Source organism: Mauremys reevesii, linkage group 7 (genome assembly GCF_016161935.1).
Source record: "Mauremys reevesii isolate NIE-2019 linkage group 7, ASM1616193v1, whole genome shotgun sequence".
Classification (NCBI taxonomy): domain Eukaryota; kingdom Metazoa; phylum Chordata; order Testudines; family Geoemydidae; genus Mauremys; species Mauremys reevesii.
Genome location: NC_052629.1, coordinates 28,548,805 through 28,568,127, shown reverse-complemented (window position 1 = coordinate 28,568,127; position 19,323 = coordinate 28,548,805). Strand labels below are relative to the sequence as shown.

The 19,323-nt window shown below is 39.1% G+C and overlaps 1 protein-coding gene across 5 annotated transcripts in view; it reads right to left on the bottom strand.

Moving 5' to 3' along the window:
- ADGRA1 (adhesion G protein-coupled receptor A1) overlaps positions 1-19,323 on the bottom strand; it is a 463,966-nt gene that overhangs the window by 285,305 nt on the left and 159,338 nt on the right. For all 5 annotated transcript variants that reach the window (XM_039481827.1, XM_039481825.1, XM_039481824.1 and 2 more), the window contains one exon: positions 1,175-1,246. Coding sequence is in view for 2 of the 5 variants with exons in the window: in XM_039481825.1 (XP_039337759.1) it covers positions 1,175-1,246 (72 nt within the window). In the remaining 3 variants the exon portion in view is untranslated. The remainder of the gene's footprint in view (positions 1-1,174; positions 1,247-19,323) is intronic.

The window sequence follows — 19,323 nt, the reverse complement described above, 5'->3', positions numbered from 1 at the left end:
TTTGCTAGCTGTCCCATCTCCTAATACCTTTTGCCTTCTTTGACTTCTCTTTTGCTGTCAACCTTTTACTTCCTCAAAATGTTTCTTTCCCGTGACTCAAAGATTAAATCATGGTTTTTACAGGTTACCCATTCTTCCCACAAGAGGTCAGGGTTGTGTTATTAGATTATATGGCCGCATCAGTAATTAACATTCATTCTCATCATTGCACTACAATGTAATTATCTGTGTGTGCAATACAGAAAAAATTCAAATATAGAGATAATAACTAAACAGCAAATGTGTATGATTATATATCATCTATTTTTCATAAAATTGCCATCCACAAGCTCTAAATGAAGAATTTACGCAGTATAGGGCTTTACTTATAAACATAACTGCATTCACCATTTTTGATGTTTATTAACACTGCTATTTACAAGACATTGTAAAATTAGCAGATATCAAAGTCCTTTACTAAAGCCAAAAGAATGTTAATTGAAAATGTTGTTAGGGAATTAATGAGTTAAGAATATAAAGGTATATGCCAAAAAGTACTATTTGAAATTTGATCCCATTATTTTGTATCAAATTAATAGAGAAGTAATATTTTAAAACCGGACTTAAAAAATACAGTTATCACATGATCACCAGTATTCAGAAGGATATGGTGTACAGTACGACCAAATAGATTAAACTACAAAAAACAAAAGACAGAGTAGAGTGGACTTAATAGACAAGAAATTGGTGAACTTAACTTCTTCAGCATGCAGAATCTTCCTTCCAAGGAAAGTGTTTTATAAATCTGACCTATTGCGCCTATGAGTAAAAGTGGATCTCATAACAAAAGAAGTTAGTATGCAGAATTTTTTTTTCAATATACTAGTTAAGTCATTAGTTACACATTTTTTAAAAAAGTATCAACTACAGACTTATTTATTTAGACATTTAATAAGGTGTTTATTTGCTAGAAGACAAAAAGATATTTTTAAATACTCTAAAACAAGCCCCAAAATAGAGCAGAAAATGTAGAAGAAAAAAAGATTAAAAGAATCCAAGTACAGTATATGGTTTTATGTCCTTTTCCTGAAGTCCTTCTGTTATTATTGCTTGGTGGCATACTCAAGTTCCCCAAGGACAGAAATGTCGATATGAACACAATTTGCAGGGTAATTCAATTGGAATTAATACTTACAAGCGCTTCAGTTCTGAAAGTCCATGGAAGGCTCCAGGCTCAATAGTGCTAATCAAGTTATTCTTCAGATCTCTGGAGATATATAGGAGGAGCAATTAATTATCACTTTATCTAGAATACTTTTCTTATATATGAACAGAAGAAAAAAAAAAGATAACATACTAAGGCTTATCCTAATCTTTATTTGGCTTAACTCAAAATGCACGCATTTTAAATAGCAAAAATGAAAAATATTAACAAGTTCACAGTTTGGAAATCAATGGGGAGATTTTGCAATGAAAAAAGTTGGTTAAGATTGGGGGAAAACATATGTGGCTAAAAAAAAATATTGCCCAAACAACTTTGGCAGCCTATGGAAAATGCATAGTCAACAGAACATTTTAAAGTGAGTGAAACAATTAGATCGACCTATTGGTTTGTTATTCATTGTGCTGTGCCCCTTTACACTCAAAATATTCTTCCTTCCCACCTACGGAAAGCAAAGCAACTGACATTTGGTATATTGTGTAGATAGATCAGCACAGTGCATTGGCACACACACATATTTGGCAGACAGGTGCTTCATTTTGTACTTGGCAACTATCCAGATACCAACTATCCAGGGGATCAGACGTTGTAGAGATAAAGAATATTTTACTAGCATTAGTAACCTCATCTGCTACTGGCACAGTACTTGAGGCAGTGACACTGCTCTCAATTCAGTCTTTACTATGAGATTTTCTGAGGCTCTCCAGGATTCGGAAGCTGAAGGGCATTTTGGGGGTAATTAGAAAGACAGGCATAGGAAGTATCTGCTGTAAATTCTTGAAGACTCCTGGTGTTCATCTTTTAAACAGTATGAAACGCATAGTGGATGGCTGGCATTCAATAATATTAGTGATGTTTTTCTCAGGGCAAGTCTATATTACAGCACTAGATTGGTGCAGCTGCGCCATTGTAGTGCATCTGGTGAAGACGCACTACGCCGATGGTAGAGCACTCTCCTGTCGGCATAATTACTCCAACTCCAAAAGAAGCGGAAGCTATGTCAGCAGGCGAGTGTCTCCCGCCAACATAGTACTGCTATGGACAGCATAAAATTTGCATTGCTTGGGAGAAGGGGGAGCTTTCACACCCTTGAGTGACGTAAGTTACATTGAGTTAGGCTATAGTTTAGGCCTGCCCTCAGACTGGCGAAAACCAACCATCTACAATGGATGCACTGCTTCTGATACTACCACAGTGTAGATATGTCAGCACCAGTATGAGTCACCCTAGCTATGGCTTTCTATTTTATTGCAAATACAATACATACCAAGTGAAATCCTGGTCCAGTTGAAGTCAACAAGAGTTTTGCCATTGACTTCAATGGGGCCAGATTTCAACTTTTTGTATCTTTTGCTAACTATGTAGGCGGACCTTTACATTCACTGTTTCAATAAGGTGTTGTGTATTAATGTTGCTTAGCTTTAATGCTGGTGGGCCATTAATGCTCTGTCTCCCTTATATTCCTCAGTCACGTGTTGAGTGAAAGCTCGCTTCACATAACTTCCCCCAGTTCCATTAAGAAGGAGATCATGACCACTTACATATAAGGAGTTCCAGTAACTTCTACATTTGTGAACATTTGAATTTTTCCTATTGACTTGATGCAAAAACTGTTATCATTATGCAATAAAGAGCAAAGCTATCAGGCAAACAACAGTAATATTCAGACCTTACTGGAGGAGACTGAAGGAGGAGTGAATGCCTCACAGCATTTCTACTATTCATCCCTCATTTCAGCCAGAAGAGCATATTTAGGTAGTCACTTGTTGAAGTTATAAATATAAACCTGGGCCAGGATAATCATACTGTGATTATTACTGCAGCTAATAAAAAAAGCCTAGCCAGCTCAAAGATTCTGCAACAGCTCAATCTACAAATGCACGTAAGCAAGAACTGAATACTCCAATATTCACATTTACTCCTATATTCATACTGTCAAAGATACCGTTAATGGATACCCACAGTTCATTTGTATCGATGATTTATGTATATGCACATAGCAATAATGTGACAAAACCTAGATCTACCTACAAATAAATATGAAAATAATGTGAAAACCAGACTTTTAAAAATGAGTATGAACTGGTATTGCTTATGTTTAATCCAATATGAAAAAAACAGCAAGTTATTAAGTTATTTAACTTAATGTCATTTGTGGTTAAATTGCACTGTATACTGAGGGATTTGTAATGTTTTAAAATAAACCATTCATAGTGTATTCCCCCGTTGCTTCTACCACAAAGATCATGTATCATAAAAATCAACTACTCTATTGTTCTTAAATCAACTTTTGTTCTTTACGTCAACTTGTTCTACCGGGGCTGAGTTTTCATAATGAAGACATGTCATATTTTCTCATCTTGTGACATCATTAGAACTAAACACATGAGAAAGATGAGAAGGGAGCTGCATTTTTAAAGCTGAGCTAAAATCCTCTTAAATGAAATATAGGTAGTGCAAGTAGTCCAGGTTTACTTAATCCCTATAATTAAATTCTTAATCTAAAAAAGAGAAGATTTAAGAAGAAAGAGTAATATATTGGCAATTTTTTTCTCCCTGCCACCGCAGATATTGCAAGTATAGGTTTGATTTTTTTTTAAATATTTCAGTTGCTATTCTCCAGTCCTAATTTTCACCAATATCATCAGACATACATTGATGATTGTCTTATGCAAACATAAATAAGAGTTACTCATAAGAATAGGTTAAACTTATTTTAACAAAAATAACTTGAACATTATGATGACATGTTGGCAAATATTAATATACTTCAATTAAGCTAATATTGATATAACTTTTTAAATAAATATGCATACACGCACATGTGTACATCCAACATTAGAGGTTTATTGTATTTTCATATATTTGGGTATGGTCCATCAGCCCATTTCCTTGGACCATGACGACTCCTCATGCATACTCTCTTGCTGGCTGCTAGGTAGGCAGGAAGCAAGCATCAGGCCCAGAGACTTCCTCTTTCCCTTCTCCAGCGCAGTCACTCTTCAGGAAGTGAGTGTGCTGGGGGTTGGCTGAGTAAGGGAGAGAATCAGTGCTTCCCTTCCTTCACTGTGGAATCCCAAAAACCTGGGAAAGTTGGCCACTGACAGGTTGAGTAGAAGAGGTGCAGGAGGCAAACAGAAAAGTGGGGAAAGCAATTGAGCTGCAGGACAAGGTGGAGCAGCCAGAAAGGGGTAAAGGGCTTGAGAGAGGAAACTTGACGGTGATTCTGAGACATAAGGGGACAGGAACAAAGGGAACTGAGATAAAGAGAGGAAGAAATATGAAATACAGAGGAAGAAAGAGACAGTGACTCTGCCTCACAGTGGACAAGAGGTGCTGTGGATAACAGACCCATTATCTACCCCTAAAGATGCAAATTTTGTCAGGCTTTTTATGGGCCCAAAATAGACATGTCCTATGGTCAGTTTCCACATAAAGCTCAATGACTGAATAACCATAAATCTAAACTATCTTCTCATGCTTGGAGGTCGTCTCTCTTCAAGTTTGTAGTTGGACAGTCTAACTGCCATGACCATTGATGCATGGACCTCTAGTAGTCCTCCTCTCATTCCCTCAGTCATAGTAGTTTGCCAAAAGTGTGCAGCAGATAAAGTGGGATGGAAGGATAATGGAAGGCAATCACTAGTTACTAAAGTGATAGGAGAAATACATATGCACAGACTTGACTGGAGAAAGACTTGAGCAGATTCTGATCAACTGCAGCATAGTCCTCCTCTTGCTCAAAGTGTATGTGAAACCGCACAGCAAAGGCTGTGATCTTATCTTCTTCTTTTTGGCAAGGTGGTTTGCAGACTAGGGATAAAATGGATTCATCTGCCGTCCTAGGACTACAAGAAAGCAGCAGTGGCCAGAAGTGCCATTTTTCTCCTTCCTTATCTTTTAGGTAAGAACCTCACTGTTTATATAGTAAGAGTGGCATTTATATATATATATATATATATTTTCATTCCTCCAGACTATACTATTGCAATGCATTTGTAGATCTCTTGAATAGTGTCCCAGGCCTTTCAGAAGACATACTTGAGCCTTTGGTTAAGGTTAACCAGCAGAGTTTATTTTCTTTTGGTGATCCTGGGTATTCACCCTGTATAATCTTCAGCCACAACTCAATTCCCTTAACTCTCCGAAATCCAAAATAAAACCTTGCAGCCTGCTGGACTCTGTCCACAAATAACATCAGGAGTTAGTCTTCTCCAGTCAAGACAACTGAAAAATACCTCAGCTACTTAAAGGTGTAACCTTTTACCTGCTTAGTATATTCAATCTATACCATCACAGCACTCTACATGCAGATAAATTTGAAGACCACTTATCAGCTTCATCTAGTGCAGATGTCCACGTTTAGACAGGTTAAACTAATAAGAACACATTACAACAATGATCCATATTCTACATTGGTTGCCAATTAATTTCAATGTGAAATTCAAGCTGTTGATTATAATCTGTAAAGCCATAAATGATATGCAAATTAGCTAACTATTTGAAGAGATCCTCTCTGATAGTTAACAGTACCAATGGCTAGTGACAAATCTAAAAGAATCAGAATGGAGAGAACATTGTTGATGGGTGCATTTTAATGTATGTCAAAATGGAAAAGTTGACACCAGGTTTTAGACTTATTGAAATTTGCTGTGTATTTGCCCATGGAAACTATGTTCTATTTCTAGGTAACTTGTGAAAGCCCATAGGAAAAAGAAGCATGATCCGGAATTATCATCTGCAGGAATTAAAAAGCACAGCCTAATGTTAGTAAAAAACAGACCATTTCCACGAAAACTGTCTATCAATTGGATGGCCAAGCTAGGCCATCTGCTCTCCTTATTTTAGAAATGATACTAGAATTTGGTAGGTCATTTTAGTGACAGCTTTCCCCAGAAAACTGTAGATATACTACCCACAGCCCTGGCATCATATCAGTAAGTATGTTCTTCTTGTGATTATTCCATAATGTGCCAGTACACTGTTAACTTAATCTTTTCTGATCTAGAACCCACTGTAGACTACAATACTGTCAAAATAAATGTGAAAATTACCACAATTACCAGTTATATTTCTTATTTCTGCAATAAGAATGTTACTTGATTATTATTACTTCCTTACCTTTAACTGGTATTTTTGTTTCAAACAGAATGACTTTTGCCAAAATATTAAACACAGGCCTGCCATTTTCTAATTTAGCTAAAGCAGCTAGTTACATTGAAGCTTTATAGTAAGTATCAACTTTCACTGAGTTAAATAAAGAAACCAGGCTAATTTGGTTGTATGTTTACACTTCCTCCCAAGAAGATATTCCTGAGATTTGGCAATAGGCTTGATCCTAAACATGTCAAGCAGCAGCCCAGGCTGGGCCACACACACGCACACATATACTCCATGCAAGCAACTTTAGCACTAGCCAACTGTAGGAAATGAGCAAAAAGACCTACTACTGTAATACTCAATGGCTGGAGTATGACCCAGTTAAAGTGACCAAAAATGCATTTTATAACTAATAGTTATGGTTTTATGACAGTGAATTTTAACTTCTAAGTTGCTGTACTTAGTCTAAATGATGTGTCATTTGTGGTATGGGTGTATACATCCGGTGGCACAACCTGAAAATAAATCGAAACTAAGCTGCTGTTACAATTACAGATACATGAAGCTACATGAAGTCCATTCTAGTTGTAAAAATTGAAATGTTTATATCAAGGTTGTACAGTTGTAAAAATATTACTAGTATATTTATTGGAAAGTCATGTCTTGCATCATTTTATATTACTGTTATTAGAGGTATTTATGGTGTGGTACCATGATCTTGACTAAATATGAATGGGAAAAATAATAACAGGGTGGACTTACTTAGTAGGAATTGCCTTGTCATAACAGAAAACATTTTTTGAAAGAGTTAGAAAAAGTTACCAGAAGACAGTTTCCTTTCTATTTACAAATTAGAACATACGTAGAACAGGGGACCACAAACAAGGGAGTTTAGAGGGGGAGAAGGAGACACTCCTGATGAACGAACGAGGTGAGAGTACTAATTATGGGGTGAGTGAGTTTATTTGGCTGTTTGTATTTTTCTTTCTCTTTCAGATTATTTCAGTTACGGGGTCAATTGGGATTGAGAGTCTGGAGACTATTTGAGCCTTTGTTCCCTGGATCATCCTTGATCATCCTCAATCAGCTTTGTGATCACCCTCCCCCTGTGTGATTAATGAGGGTGTAGGGCTGACCTAGGAGAGAAGGCCTTAAAAGCCAGAGGCTAAGTGATCAAGGGGGGCTAGCGAACAGGGGACCGCAAACAGGGGAGTTTGGGGGAGGAAGATGTAATATAATTGCTATGGTTAGGAAGGGTCCCATTGCCAGTGCCAATGCTGCTCTTGTGTCCTCCACTTGCGCCTGTATCCAGACTGACAACCTGCCCATGGATGCCTCTACCCAGAACCTGGTGTGGATTTGCAGACTGTGGCCTGCATTTCCCACTCACAGAAAGCCAGGCTGAGGAAAACATCCAGTGTGAAAGGTGCCTGCTGGTGGAATCTCTCAGGAAGCAGGTGGGAGATCTACAAGAGGAGGTGGTTAGGCAGAGGAGTGTCCGTGCCCATGAGGAATCCCTTGAGAATATTCGTATGGACACATCCAAGGCTGAGGAAGCTATCCAGCTACAGAGAATGGCTGTCACATCACCAGGGGAGGAGGATATGGCCCTGTCACAGGGAGGAGAGTGGCTGCTGGTTACTTCTGGCAGCAGACAGTGCTCCACTCCTACTTCCAATCCACCCACCATGCTGATGGAAAAGAGTTATACTGCCCTGGCAACGAGCGATGAGGAATCACCCAAAGATGGAGGAGGAGAACCCATGTACCCCCAAAGCTAGGAGGATCGCAGCCACCACTCGCAGGAAGAAACATAGGATACTGATGGTTGGTGACTCTCTTCTGAGGGTGACAGAGGCACCCATCTGTCACCCTGACATAGCATCCTGGGAGGTATGTCTCGGATACAGGCCCCTGGCAGGCAGCATTATGGAGGGATTGTCATGGATCATCTGGCCCACTGACTACTACCCCATGCTACTCATCCATGTGGGCACTAATGATACTCCAAGGTATGACCCTCAGCAGATCAGAAGTGACTACAGGGCTCTGGGAGTATGGGTGAAGTTGTTGGGAGTGCAGGTGGTGTTATCTTCAATCCTTCCGGTCAAGGGCAGTGGCCCAGGCAGGCACAGATGCATCCTGGAGGTGAATGCCCGGTGAATGCAAGGATGGTGTTGCCAGGAGGGCTTTGGCTTCCTTGACTATGGGATGCCGTTCAAGGAAGAAGGACAGCTAAGCAGAGATGGGGTCCACCTATCGAGGAAGGGGAAGAGCATATTTGAATACAGACTGGCTAACCTAGTGAGGAGGGAGCAGGTGACCAAAGCCCACAGGTAAGTCAAAAACATGGAAACCTGGGGGGGGGGAGAGAGTTGGCATTTAGGGGTCGGAGGGGTGCATGGGCTGTTATAGCAGGGATAAAGGAGAGACAAGTCAGAACTTGAGGGTGGGTGGAGATCATATCAGTATCTTAGATGTCTGTATACAGTGATGAGCTGCCAAAATCTTAGGAACCGGTTCCCTACTGGGTCTTCGGCGGCACGGCTCTGGCGGCTGAAGGACCCACCACCGAAGACCCGGTAGGAAACCGCCTAGTGAGTACACCCCCCACCCACGTCCTGCCCCCCCTCAGAAACCACAACCCATAACCCCCCTGCCCTGCTCCTTGTCCCCTGACCACTCCTTCCCAAGACCCCCAACCCTAACTCCCCCCCAGGACCCCACCCCTGCCAAACTTGCCCCGCCTCCTGTCCCCTGACTGCCCCGACTCCATCCACCACCATCCCAACAGACCCCAGGAACTCCCATGCGGCGCCTACCCAACCCCCCCTTCCCCATCCCCGTCTGCCCCCCCAGAACTTCTGCCCGATCCAACCCCTCCTCCCCCACCCCAGTCCTGGCCCTGAAGTTTGCTTTCTTGAAATCCACTGTCTTTATTTTGTTGTTCTCTCTCCTACCATTTCATGATCACTTTTCACCCAAGCTGCCTTCCACTTTGAAATTCTCAACCACTTCCTCCTTATTTGTCAAAATCAAATCTAGAACAGTCTCTCCTCAGTAGCTTTTTCCACCTTCTGAAATAAAAAATAGTCTCCAAGTTCTTAGAATGTATTGGATAATCTGTGCCCTGCAGTGTTATTTTCCCAACAGGCGGGGCTTGGGAGGTGGGGACTTGGGCGGCACGACGCTCGGCGGGGGCGGGCTTCAGCGGCACAGCACTCGGGGGCGGGGACTTGGGTGACGCGACACGACGCTTGGGGGCGGGGACTTGGGCAACGCGACGCTCGGGGGGGCGGGGGCGGCGCTCTTTGTTTTTGCTTGGGGCGGCAAAAATGTTAGAGCCGGCCCTGCAGGGATCAGTTCTGGGTCCGGTTCTGTTCAATATCTTCATTAACGATTTAGATAATGGCATAGAGAGTACACTTATAAAGTTTGCGGATGATACCAAGATGGGAGGGGTTGCAAATGCTTTGGAGTATGGGATTATAATTCAAAACAATCTGGACAAACTGGAGAAATGGTCTGAAATAAATAGGATGAAATTCAATAAGGACAAATGCAAAGTACTCCATGTAGGAACAATCAAATGCACACATACAAAATGTGGAATGACTGCTTAGGAAGGAGTACTGCAAAAAAGGGATCTGAGGGTCATAGTGGACCACAAGCTAAATGAGACAACAGTGTAACACAGTTGCAAAAAAAGCAAACATCATTCTGGGATGTATTAGCAAGAGTGTTGTAAGCAAGACACAAGAAGTAATTCTTCTGTTCTACTCCGCACTGATTAGGCTTCAACTGGAGTATTGTGTTCAGCTCTGGGTGCCACATTTCAGGAAAAATGTGGACAAATTGGAGAAAGTCCAGAGAAGAGCAACAAAAATGATTAAAAGTCTAGAAAACATGACCTATGAGGGAAGACTGAAAAAATTAGGTTTGTTTAGTCTGGAAAAGAGAAGACTGAGAGGGGACAAGATAACAGTTTCCAAGTACATAAAACATTGTTACAAGGAGGTGGAAGAAAAATTGTTGTTCTTAACCTCTGAGGATAAGACAAGAAGTAATGGGCTTCAATTGCAGCAAGGCAGGTTTAGGTTGGACATTAGGAAAAATTTCCCAACTGTCAGGGTGGTTAAGCACTGGAATAAATTGCCTAGGGAGGTTGTGGAATATTGGAGATTTTTAAGCGCAGATTAGACAAACACCTGTCAGGGATGGTCTAGATAATACTTAGTCCTGCCATGAGTGCAGGGGACTGGACTAGATGATCTCTCGAGGGCCCCTCCAGTCCTATGATTCTATGAACATGTACAAAATGTGATATAACAAGCAACCCATCTCAGACACACCCATGCAGACTAATAGTCCCTCACATTTAAAAATACAACCATTTTACAGAGTAACACAGGGTGCTTAGACTAGAGCTGGTTAGAAATTTTTCATTAAATAGGTTTATCCAACTAAAAATGCTGATTTTGACAAAGTTTTATTTGTCAAAATGTCTCATTATATTTTCATAACAGAACACTTTGATTTTTCATTTGAAATAAAAACTCATTGTTTTTAACCAAAAATGTTAAAGTTTTAAAAGGTTGAAATTGAAACAATACCTTTTGATTTTATCTAAACAAAACTCAAAGTGTTGTGGGTTTTTTTTGTTTTTTTGTTGTTGTTATTTAGGAATTTTGCTTCATGGGTAATTTTTAGTTTTTGGTCTGTTTCAAAACTGATCTTCTTTTTCAAAATAACAGAATTTCCCATTAAATTAAAAATTTGGTTTCTGCCCCACTCTAGCTGAGAGTTTATCACCTTGAGCCTCTGATCTTTGAACTGGTTCCCATTTACTTACTGGATAATTACAGTTCAGCTAAATGGAGATAACTGACTAAACTCAGGGAGAACTCTGTATTTGAATGGTCAACTTCCCAAAGGCCTTATGGTGGTAGAAAAGAGATGGGGACAGAAACTACTAATGAGCCTTTATAGGTAGAAACTTTAACGGGCACAAAATAGCTGCTTACTTCTTCCCTCTCAACCATCCAGCTTCCCTGTCTAATTGAACCTCTGATTATCCAAAGATGTCCTTGAGACTTTTGATGATTCATGTTTACTATATGCATTCATATAATACAATGAATTATGGTGAAATAGCTATATTTAATCCTAAATCTCATTAATAAAAAAACATATTTCCCTTGACAAGTTAGATGATGACAAAGTGGGCATACTGTTTTAGATTATTGGTGGTTCTATCTTCAGATACCATGGAACTTGCTTCCACTTAAAATGTATGCACTGAAAATATTTTGAATACATATTTATAACAAATATGTTTGGTCTTTGTTCAAGTTCTTAACATTGATACATCTTTCATAAAAATTATTGGTTGTACAAAAAGGACATCTGTGTTTGGAAAGTTGTCATTGTGGTACTACAGACATTACAAAAAATGATCTGAGAAATGTAATCAGTCATGGAGCAGATGCCAAATTCCAGTGAAATATGACTGACATTGCTTTTTGCATTTTGTCTGTTACTATGAAACAAAACACACACACAGAGGTCAAATCCTCCACTCCTTACTCTTACAAAAGTCCAACTGAACTATATGGGACTTATACCCAATTGTGACTATAGGATCATGTACCTAAAAGAACGATGTGCTTTTACAACATGGTTATAATTAGTGGTGGTTGTGGAAGGCCACAGGACAGACAGGACCAAGCTGAGAACCTCTAATGCATATCATGCTAAGATAATCACTTTTCATCAGGTGGCAACAGAGACCAAGAACTAAGGTGAGTTGGCAAATCTATGTGAAGACATTTCAGGAGGATCTGACCATATTATGCCTGTCTTGAGCCAATGATTCAGCGCCCACCTTTCCTTTGATTGGGTGGATATTGTGAAGCATACTCTCACCTCCCACTGCATAGCTATTTTTGTTAACTATTTCAGAGAGAGAGAGAGAGAGAGAGAGAGAGAGAGAGAAACTGTGTATAAGCCAATTCTCTATTAACCAAAAGCTGTTAACACCCTCACAACACAGCACACAATGCTTCTCTGAAACTCTTGGGGTTTGCACTTTTTGGAGCGGGAGGCGGTCATGAAGAGTAAGGTTGTTTACACCATTTTTCAGAAAAGTCAAGGTTGCACTGAATGTAAATGTCAAGAGAGAAGAATACATCCATGCTTATCTTAAGAATTCCCCCAAGAGATATTTCTATTTGACCGCACTCCTGTCCCTGTTCTTTTATTAGTTGTCCCCCGAAATTAGTGGGTTTCTGAGGTCCTGTAGATCCTCGCCTTAGGCTGCGGGGCGGATCCTTTAGCATTCAGCGGGCTTCCACCCGCCCAGTTTCCCGGAAACCCAATAGAAACACCTTCTCATAACACAAGAATGAAATCAGATAGAGAGCAATTACTTCTTTGGAGTGACTACAGTGTTTTAGGTTAAAACTAATTCACTTTTAAATATTTATGTCTTCCTTGTTTAATTTCCTTTATTAAATAATTACAAATCATAGAATGTCGCACACACACACTTTATGTTTCAATTCATGATACTTACTAGTAGAGCTCCCTATGCCAATAGACCTGAGGACAGGAGCAAAAAAAAAAAAATACCTCCCACCTCTATACAATACTAGGAATTGTCAGCAGTTCCTACCCTGCCATATTCAATTGCTATAATGAGAAATAAAACAACAAAGCCTCTCACATAAACGGAACCTATTTTATTTAAGGATGACAACTCACATCAAATGTGCTGCAATAGCTAGGCACCTAGTTGCAATTTAGAGACAAGTTTAAAAATACTAAATAAAGACCATCTATATAGCTGAAACAAAACAGAATTTGACGCATTATGGCATACTTTGAATATGAAAACTACAAAAGCATTTTTAAGATAATTAGTTTTAACGATAATAGCACAGTGACTGTTACAATACCTTGTAATGGAACACTATCTCCCACAGCCCATTTAGATTTTTTTTCTTTTCTTTTAATTGTAGAAGCGTTATGTTGGCCAAGACATATGGGTTCTTCTCTGACCTCTACAGAAAGTGCAGTGGGATGTTTCACTTTCACATCCGCTGCCATCAGAGATACCACAGTTATAACATTTCTTCTGAAGGACAATACCTCCAACAGTGTAATAATTCCCAGCATACTTTGCAGTGCTATCATTTGGTATGACCTTACATCCTGGCAGGGCTCTGAACTTAAACTTCTAGTCCAGATGTGAAAGTGCAACTTAGCCACATTAACACTTTATTAGTTTTGAAGTAGACTTTTGTTAGACTCTCTTTTTTGCTTCTTAGTATAAATAATCTAAATGTAATTGTGTGGAATAGTGTTTTGGTCTGTGCATTCCATGTACAGAGAGAAAATCTAGGCTAACTATTTGGCATGGGTGATTGTCCAATGTTTCCTCTGCTATTGTCCCATCTTGCTTGCTCTAACTTACTCTTGTAAATGCTGGTCACATAACATTGCCTGATGCTATGCGAGTTTCCGACACTGTTTGTACATGTTGGTTTATTGTCATTATTTTCATGATAAGCCCAGAGTTCCCTTATATATCTTGTGATCTACACACCTTGTTCTTTCCTTATATTCCTAATTGCAAACCTGATGATCTATTCACCAGCACCCAGTAACCAAAAGGAATTAATTTCATGTGTATAGTTTACACAAAAACAGCCGCATGTGAGTGCTACACACCACACACTGCTCAGTGTAAAGACAATTAAAGAAACAGAATGGGAACTGTAGTTAAAAAAACACCACCACACTTGGTAAGTAAAGATAGCTGTCCTAAATGGGTGGGGAGGGGGGATTGGGGCTTGTTTTGTTTAAATATATTTTGGAAGATTGCATTTTTGCTCATTTGGAATTTTAAAAAATATTAACTTATGGCATGCTGGCTTCAGAGAGTGACTTTGACTAGGTACAAGTTCTAATCTAAGTTTAAACATGATGCCAACCAATGAGAAATTGGAGTGCAGATGCACAGAAATTAAAATCTGTCAATCACAGATGTAGTTTAACTTAGGTTTGGTGTTTTATTACTGTATATAAATAATATAGAGAAAGTCATCATGGCTGCATCTAATCTGGAGCAGAAAACCCAAGTTGAGCACTACATGCAGCTTTGAGTTCATATATCCCCATGGGATAGATACAGTAATACACTGTTAAAAATGAAAAAAAAGGAATATACTCCAGATTGTTACTAATTAAAAAGTAAAATTTAAATGCAGATATTTACTGCTTTCCTCTCATTCAACTCCTACATGCCGAGATCTCCAAGAACACAAATTATGCTCCTGTTACATAATAAACAAACCACAGTTTTAAACAAATCCATGCATACACTAAAATGTCCACTAATTAAATTAACACGTAGTATCCCACCTTTGAATCACAAGCGTCTTCTGAGCCCCAGCTGGTCCACTGCAAAGAGAAATCAGTTGAAGGCAAAGGCAACAGCCACTCTGGCTGCAGACATAAGCCTTGTCTTTACTACAAAATGTTTAAACACAGTTGTGATTGATCGTGTTAACTGAACATAGTTTAACCATCAGTGTAAACTTGGATCAATCATCTTCAGCACTAGATCAGCCAATTGTGATTAAACTCCAATCTCAGCAGAACTTAATCATGGCTAGCCATATTATTTGTGCTGGGTTTACACTGACTGTTAAACTGTGTTCAGTTAGGCCGACCATTCACAACAGTACTCAAACACAGTAACATTTTGTAGACTAGACAAGGGCACAGAAGTTGCTGGCAGCAAAGGGTGATAGAGGGAGTAGTATATGAGGGAGCTTAGGGCAGAAGCTGAATTGTCATGTTTCAGAGAAGAGAAAGTAGCTGAAGCAAAAGCTTCTGCAGGGCATGGATCCAGGAGTCAGGTCCAGAAATTATATCAAATAAGACTATTTTGAATTAGGAAGCTGTCATTCCAATAAGGATTCCAGTGACTATATAAACTACTCAAGCTTTTGTCTCATGGTTTGTGGAGTGACTAGAATTCCTTGATGGAATTATAGCCTCTACATGCATAGTTACCTATTTACAAGTTTTATTTTTAACATCTTATTGAAATGGAGCTTTTCTGTTAAAACTTATGACAATAACACGCACATGCGCCTATTAGCATCTCAACCTTTACCAATTTTTACATTATTTGAGGCTGACCCAGAAGTCACAGGCTAGCAATAAATACAATCTCCAACCAGGCAGATGAATAATTTTATCCTTCCTACACAGAATTAATGAGGTAGTAGCCAAGCATCTGACAGATGTTTAGGTTTTTACTAGTGAACTTACTTAACCTTTCATTTTCTAACCGCACAATTCCTTCTCCACAAACAGAACAGCCACATATTATTAATATCCTTACCCTAGGTCTTTCCCTCACTATCTGTTAAAGACCAACAATGAACAGATACAGAATAGATGAGAACAGGGGTATACACCACGGTCAGCTAAGGTCTGTGAATTAGTGGCTCTAATTGTTGCAAAAGACACTGCCACATGTGGCTGGAAGTAATAACAGAGAACCAGCCAGGAGACTATGAATTAGTGCCTCAGGAAACCAGCAGGAATGAATGGATGGAGCAATGAATGCCAAGGGAGGCATACAGAATGGAGGAGCTCAGCCTACACCAATGTGTGGATGACGCATTGGAAACAGGATTTTGAGCACTAGGTATCAGCACTGTACTGACATACAGTGAGATGTCGTACATGCTAAATCCTGTTCTCTGCTGATTACCACCACTGATGGCTGTTTGTCTGTCCATAACTGGTTCTCCATGGCCCATAGGTTTGTTATAACCAGCTTTTAGAGAGCCACACTGCATTCGTCTGGCATCTTTTCCTCTACTGCCCTGCATGTGCTGTCTCCACATCTACATGTGACTAGACATGGAACCTTCCAGGAGTCTAGCTATTTCCATGGAGACACTGATGAGCATGAAGAGTCTGGTAGCTGAAAGTAGCTTGAGGCTTCTTTAATATGTACACCCATTGGGACCCCTCTGAGCATGTATGCCCAGAGGGTAATTCTGGGTAGACTAGGTTTCCTTAGACATACTCGATCCTTTTTGTAACTGGCTAACTCACACGTTTGCTTTCTGGGCACAAATTCAGAGCACAATAGCAGCAAATGAACAAGCTGCCTATAGAGAAGATTGGGAAATGTACGCCGGACCTTTTAAAAAAAATCTGATAGAAAACTATACTTTCACATTTATATGCTGCTATGTGTTCCAGGGCCACCAGTACTCACTGCACCCTAAGCATACAGAACAAATTAAACAAAATAAAGTCTGTGAAAATGAAATACAATATAATAATTGCTGTTTGTGTGGCAGATTTCAGGTCTGTTATCAGAATGGTTATTCTCTGTTCTAACTGCATTTATTTATGTACAAAGTTCCAACATTATCAATATAATATTCTCAGAGATCAAATTCCAGTCACTCTTCTGAAGTTACTGGTTAACAACAGAAATATACACTTTTGATACAGTATATTAAATATCTTATGCCTGTATTTCAGAAGTATATTTAAATTCAATTTCTATACTAAATTAGAGAAGTGGCATTTTTACACTGAATTAATAAATACATTTGGTAAGTGAGCATGTACTTTGTTTACTATTTGAGAACTATAATGAATGAATTACTGAAACATGGAAATAATATTTAAAAGGGAAACACATGTTTGATTCTTACTTCTGTTCTGCTGTGAAAGATTATCCCAGACTGACATTGAAGAACACACACAATATGTCATTAAATTTAATTTAGAACTTTGTAAGCTATGTCGCTTACAGTGGATTAAAAGTCAGACTTGGCTATACTAAAAATGGGAGAAATTCAGCCCTCAAATGTGTGTGTTTGCACACAATTCCAAATATTTATTTGAGATCAGATTTGAGCCAAAAATGAAGGAATTTACTATCCTGTAGAAATAAAATTTGATAATGAATCTATCTTTCCAGACATTTTTAGGTTACTCTAAAAACATCTTAAAGAGGATCTTAAAAATGTCTAAAAATTACTAATTAATAGTTTTAGAATCCAAAACCCCACAGAAGGGAATCTGGCTTCCAGTCCACTCCCTTGGTCAGTATAATTCTGCAAGAAGAATTGAGAGTTAATGTGGATAAATAGTGTTACAAAGAACCCCATCAATTTGTTAAATTAATCCAAAATGAGTTTTTGGCCTAGTTACGTCCTGTCAAAGTTCTCATGTTTCCTCCTATAACTGTCTAGTTGTTTTCTGCTTATTTAGAAAAATTTTTTAACTCTGTACAAGTACCTCGCAGAACTTCAGCAAGAACTATATTCTAAGCTGTTCTTCCTATTTACGTGAGCAGTTTAATATCCACAATCAGTAACTGAGGCTGGATAAATTCTAGCTATCTTAAACTAGAACTGGAAGCAGTTTCCAGAAAATATAATTTTAAATTCAGTTTTACTCTTCTGAACAGCACAGAGGCAGTTTTAATGCTGTAGAGAGACTTTTAATTAACTCTCAAATTACAGGTATTTATCAGGGAAATTAGAAGTGGTATTTGAACTGAGGATAGAGTGGAACCATTTGTCTGCAGTACTACTCACAGGAATTAAAATCAGCTAAAAAGGTGTCCCAGGAACTCTTCCCCTGGAAACATTTGTAGATGTAAAACAGTAGCTTTTGAAAATAATTTCAAAACAGTTCATGCATGCAAATGACAGAGCATGCAGAGTAGTTTTAGACTGAGTAGCTGTGATTAATAATCTCCCTTTTCATACAAATAGAAAAGAGTTCACCCGGATTTTCACTGTACAATCTCCATAGATAAACACGGAAGAAAGCGACATCTCTAGCCACCCAGGTACTTGTTAGAAAATTTTATTATTTCTTACTCAAATTTCTTAATCAATACAGATAAGTACAGCACACTAAAAAGTTTGCAAAGCAAGGAGTTAGTAAGGGTGCTGTGATCCGTTGTTCTGTTATGCTCCGTATCAGATATTTTGCTTGTTACATCATCTGTACCCTTGTGCCATTTCTAGGGAAACAGCTTTTTTTTTTTTTATTTTATTTTTTTAAATTTTACCCACATTGGTGAAATGCCCTTTAAACCATTCTTCACTTTGTCATTCATAACTACAATGCATGGCAATTCACGCACACCCTTATTTCATAAGTGGTTATGTCATTCATAGCTTTAACACATGGCAATCCCTCCCCCTCCCCCATTTCATAAGCAGTCAGATAATTCACAGCTACAATGCATTGCAATCCACCACCCTATGCCATTTCACTGTATGATGTGACAGTACCTCATTTATGATTGTACAAGCACATCAACAGATATGCTATTCTTCCTCTTCCAATGGCCCATACAAGCCCAAGTGGCATGGACGCTTTAGCCCCAGCTTTGGAGCCTGGGTCCAGAAATGCTAAAATTAGGGTAAATATGCAGTGTGGATGCTCAAGCTCTAGGCTTATGACCCACAAGGGTCCACAGACTCAAGTCCCACTAATCCTGGGTTTATATTGCAGTTTAGACATACCCTTAAACAAAGTGACTAGATTTGAAAAGAGCACAGAAGCTCTCATTGAGAACAACATGCTCACTGCAACCTTCATGTGGCTAGCTTGAAGAAAAGGGACGCACCCTTACAAGAGGTGGGGAAAGGAGAAAGTTTACAGGGATAGACAGGAAGGACAGAAGACAAGTGGGGTCAGGTTCTTGTAGCAGGTTCTTAGTCCAAAGGATTTTAGCGAAGTCGTCTTGGAAGATGTGCCCTAGAGAGGATCCACATCATCCCATCACTGTTAAAAAAGCTTAGAAATTTGGTGAAAGTACTCTATCAAATATGTAGAAGCTGACAGGAGGTGGTCTTGGTCAAGGCTGCATTCCTAATGGTGTTTTTTCCAGCTTTTAGAGTCAGCAAGCTAGTGCTTGGGTAAGCAAGAGATACTTTGGGAAGCACTTTGGAGTGGAG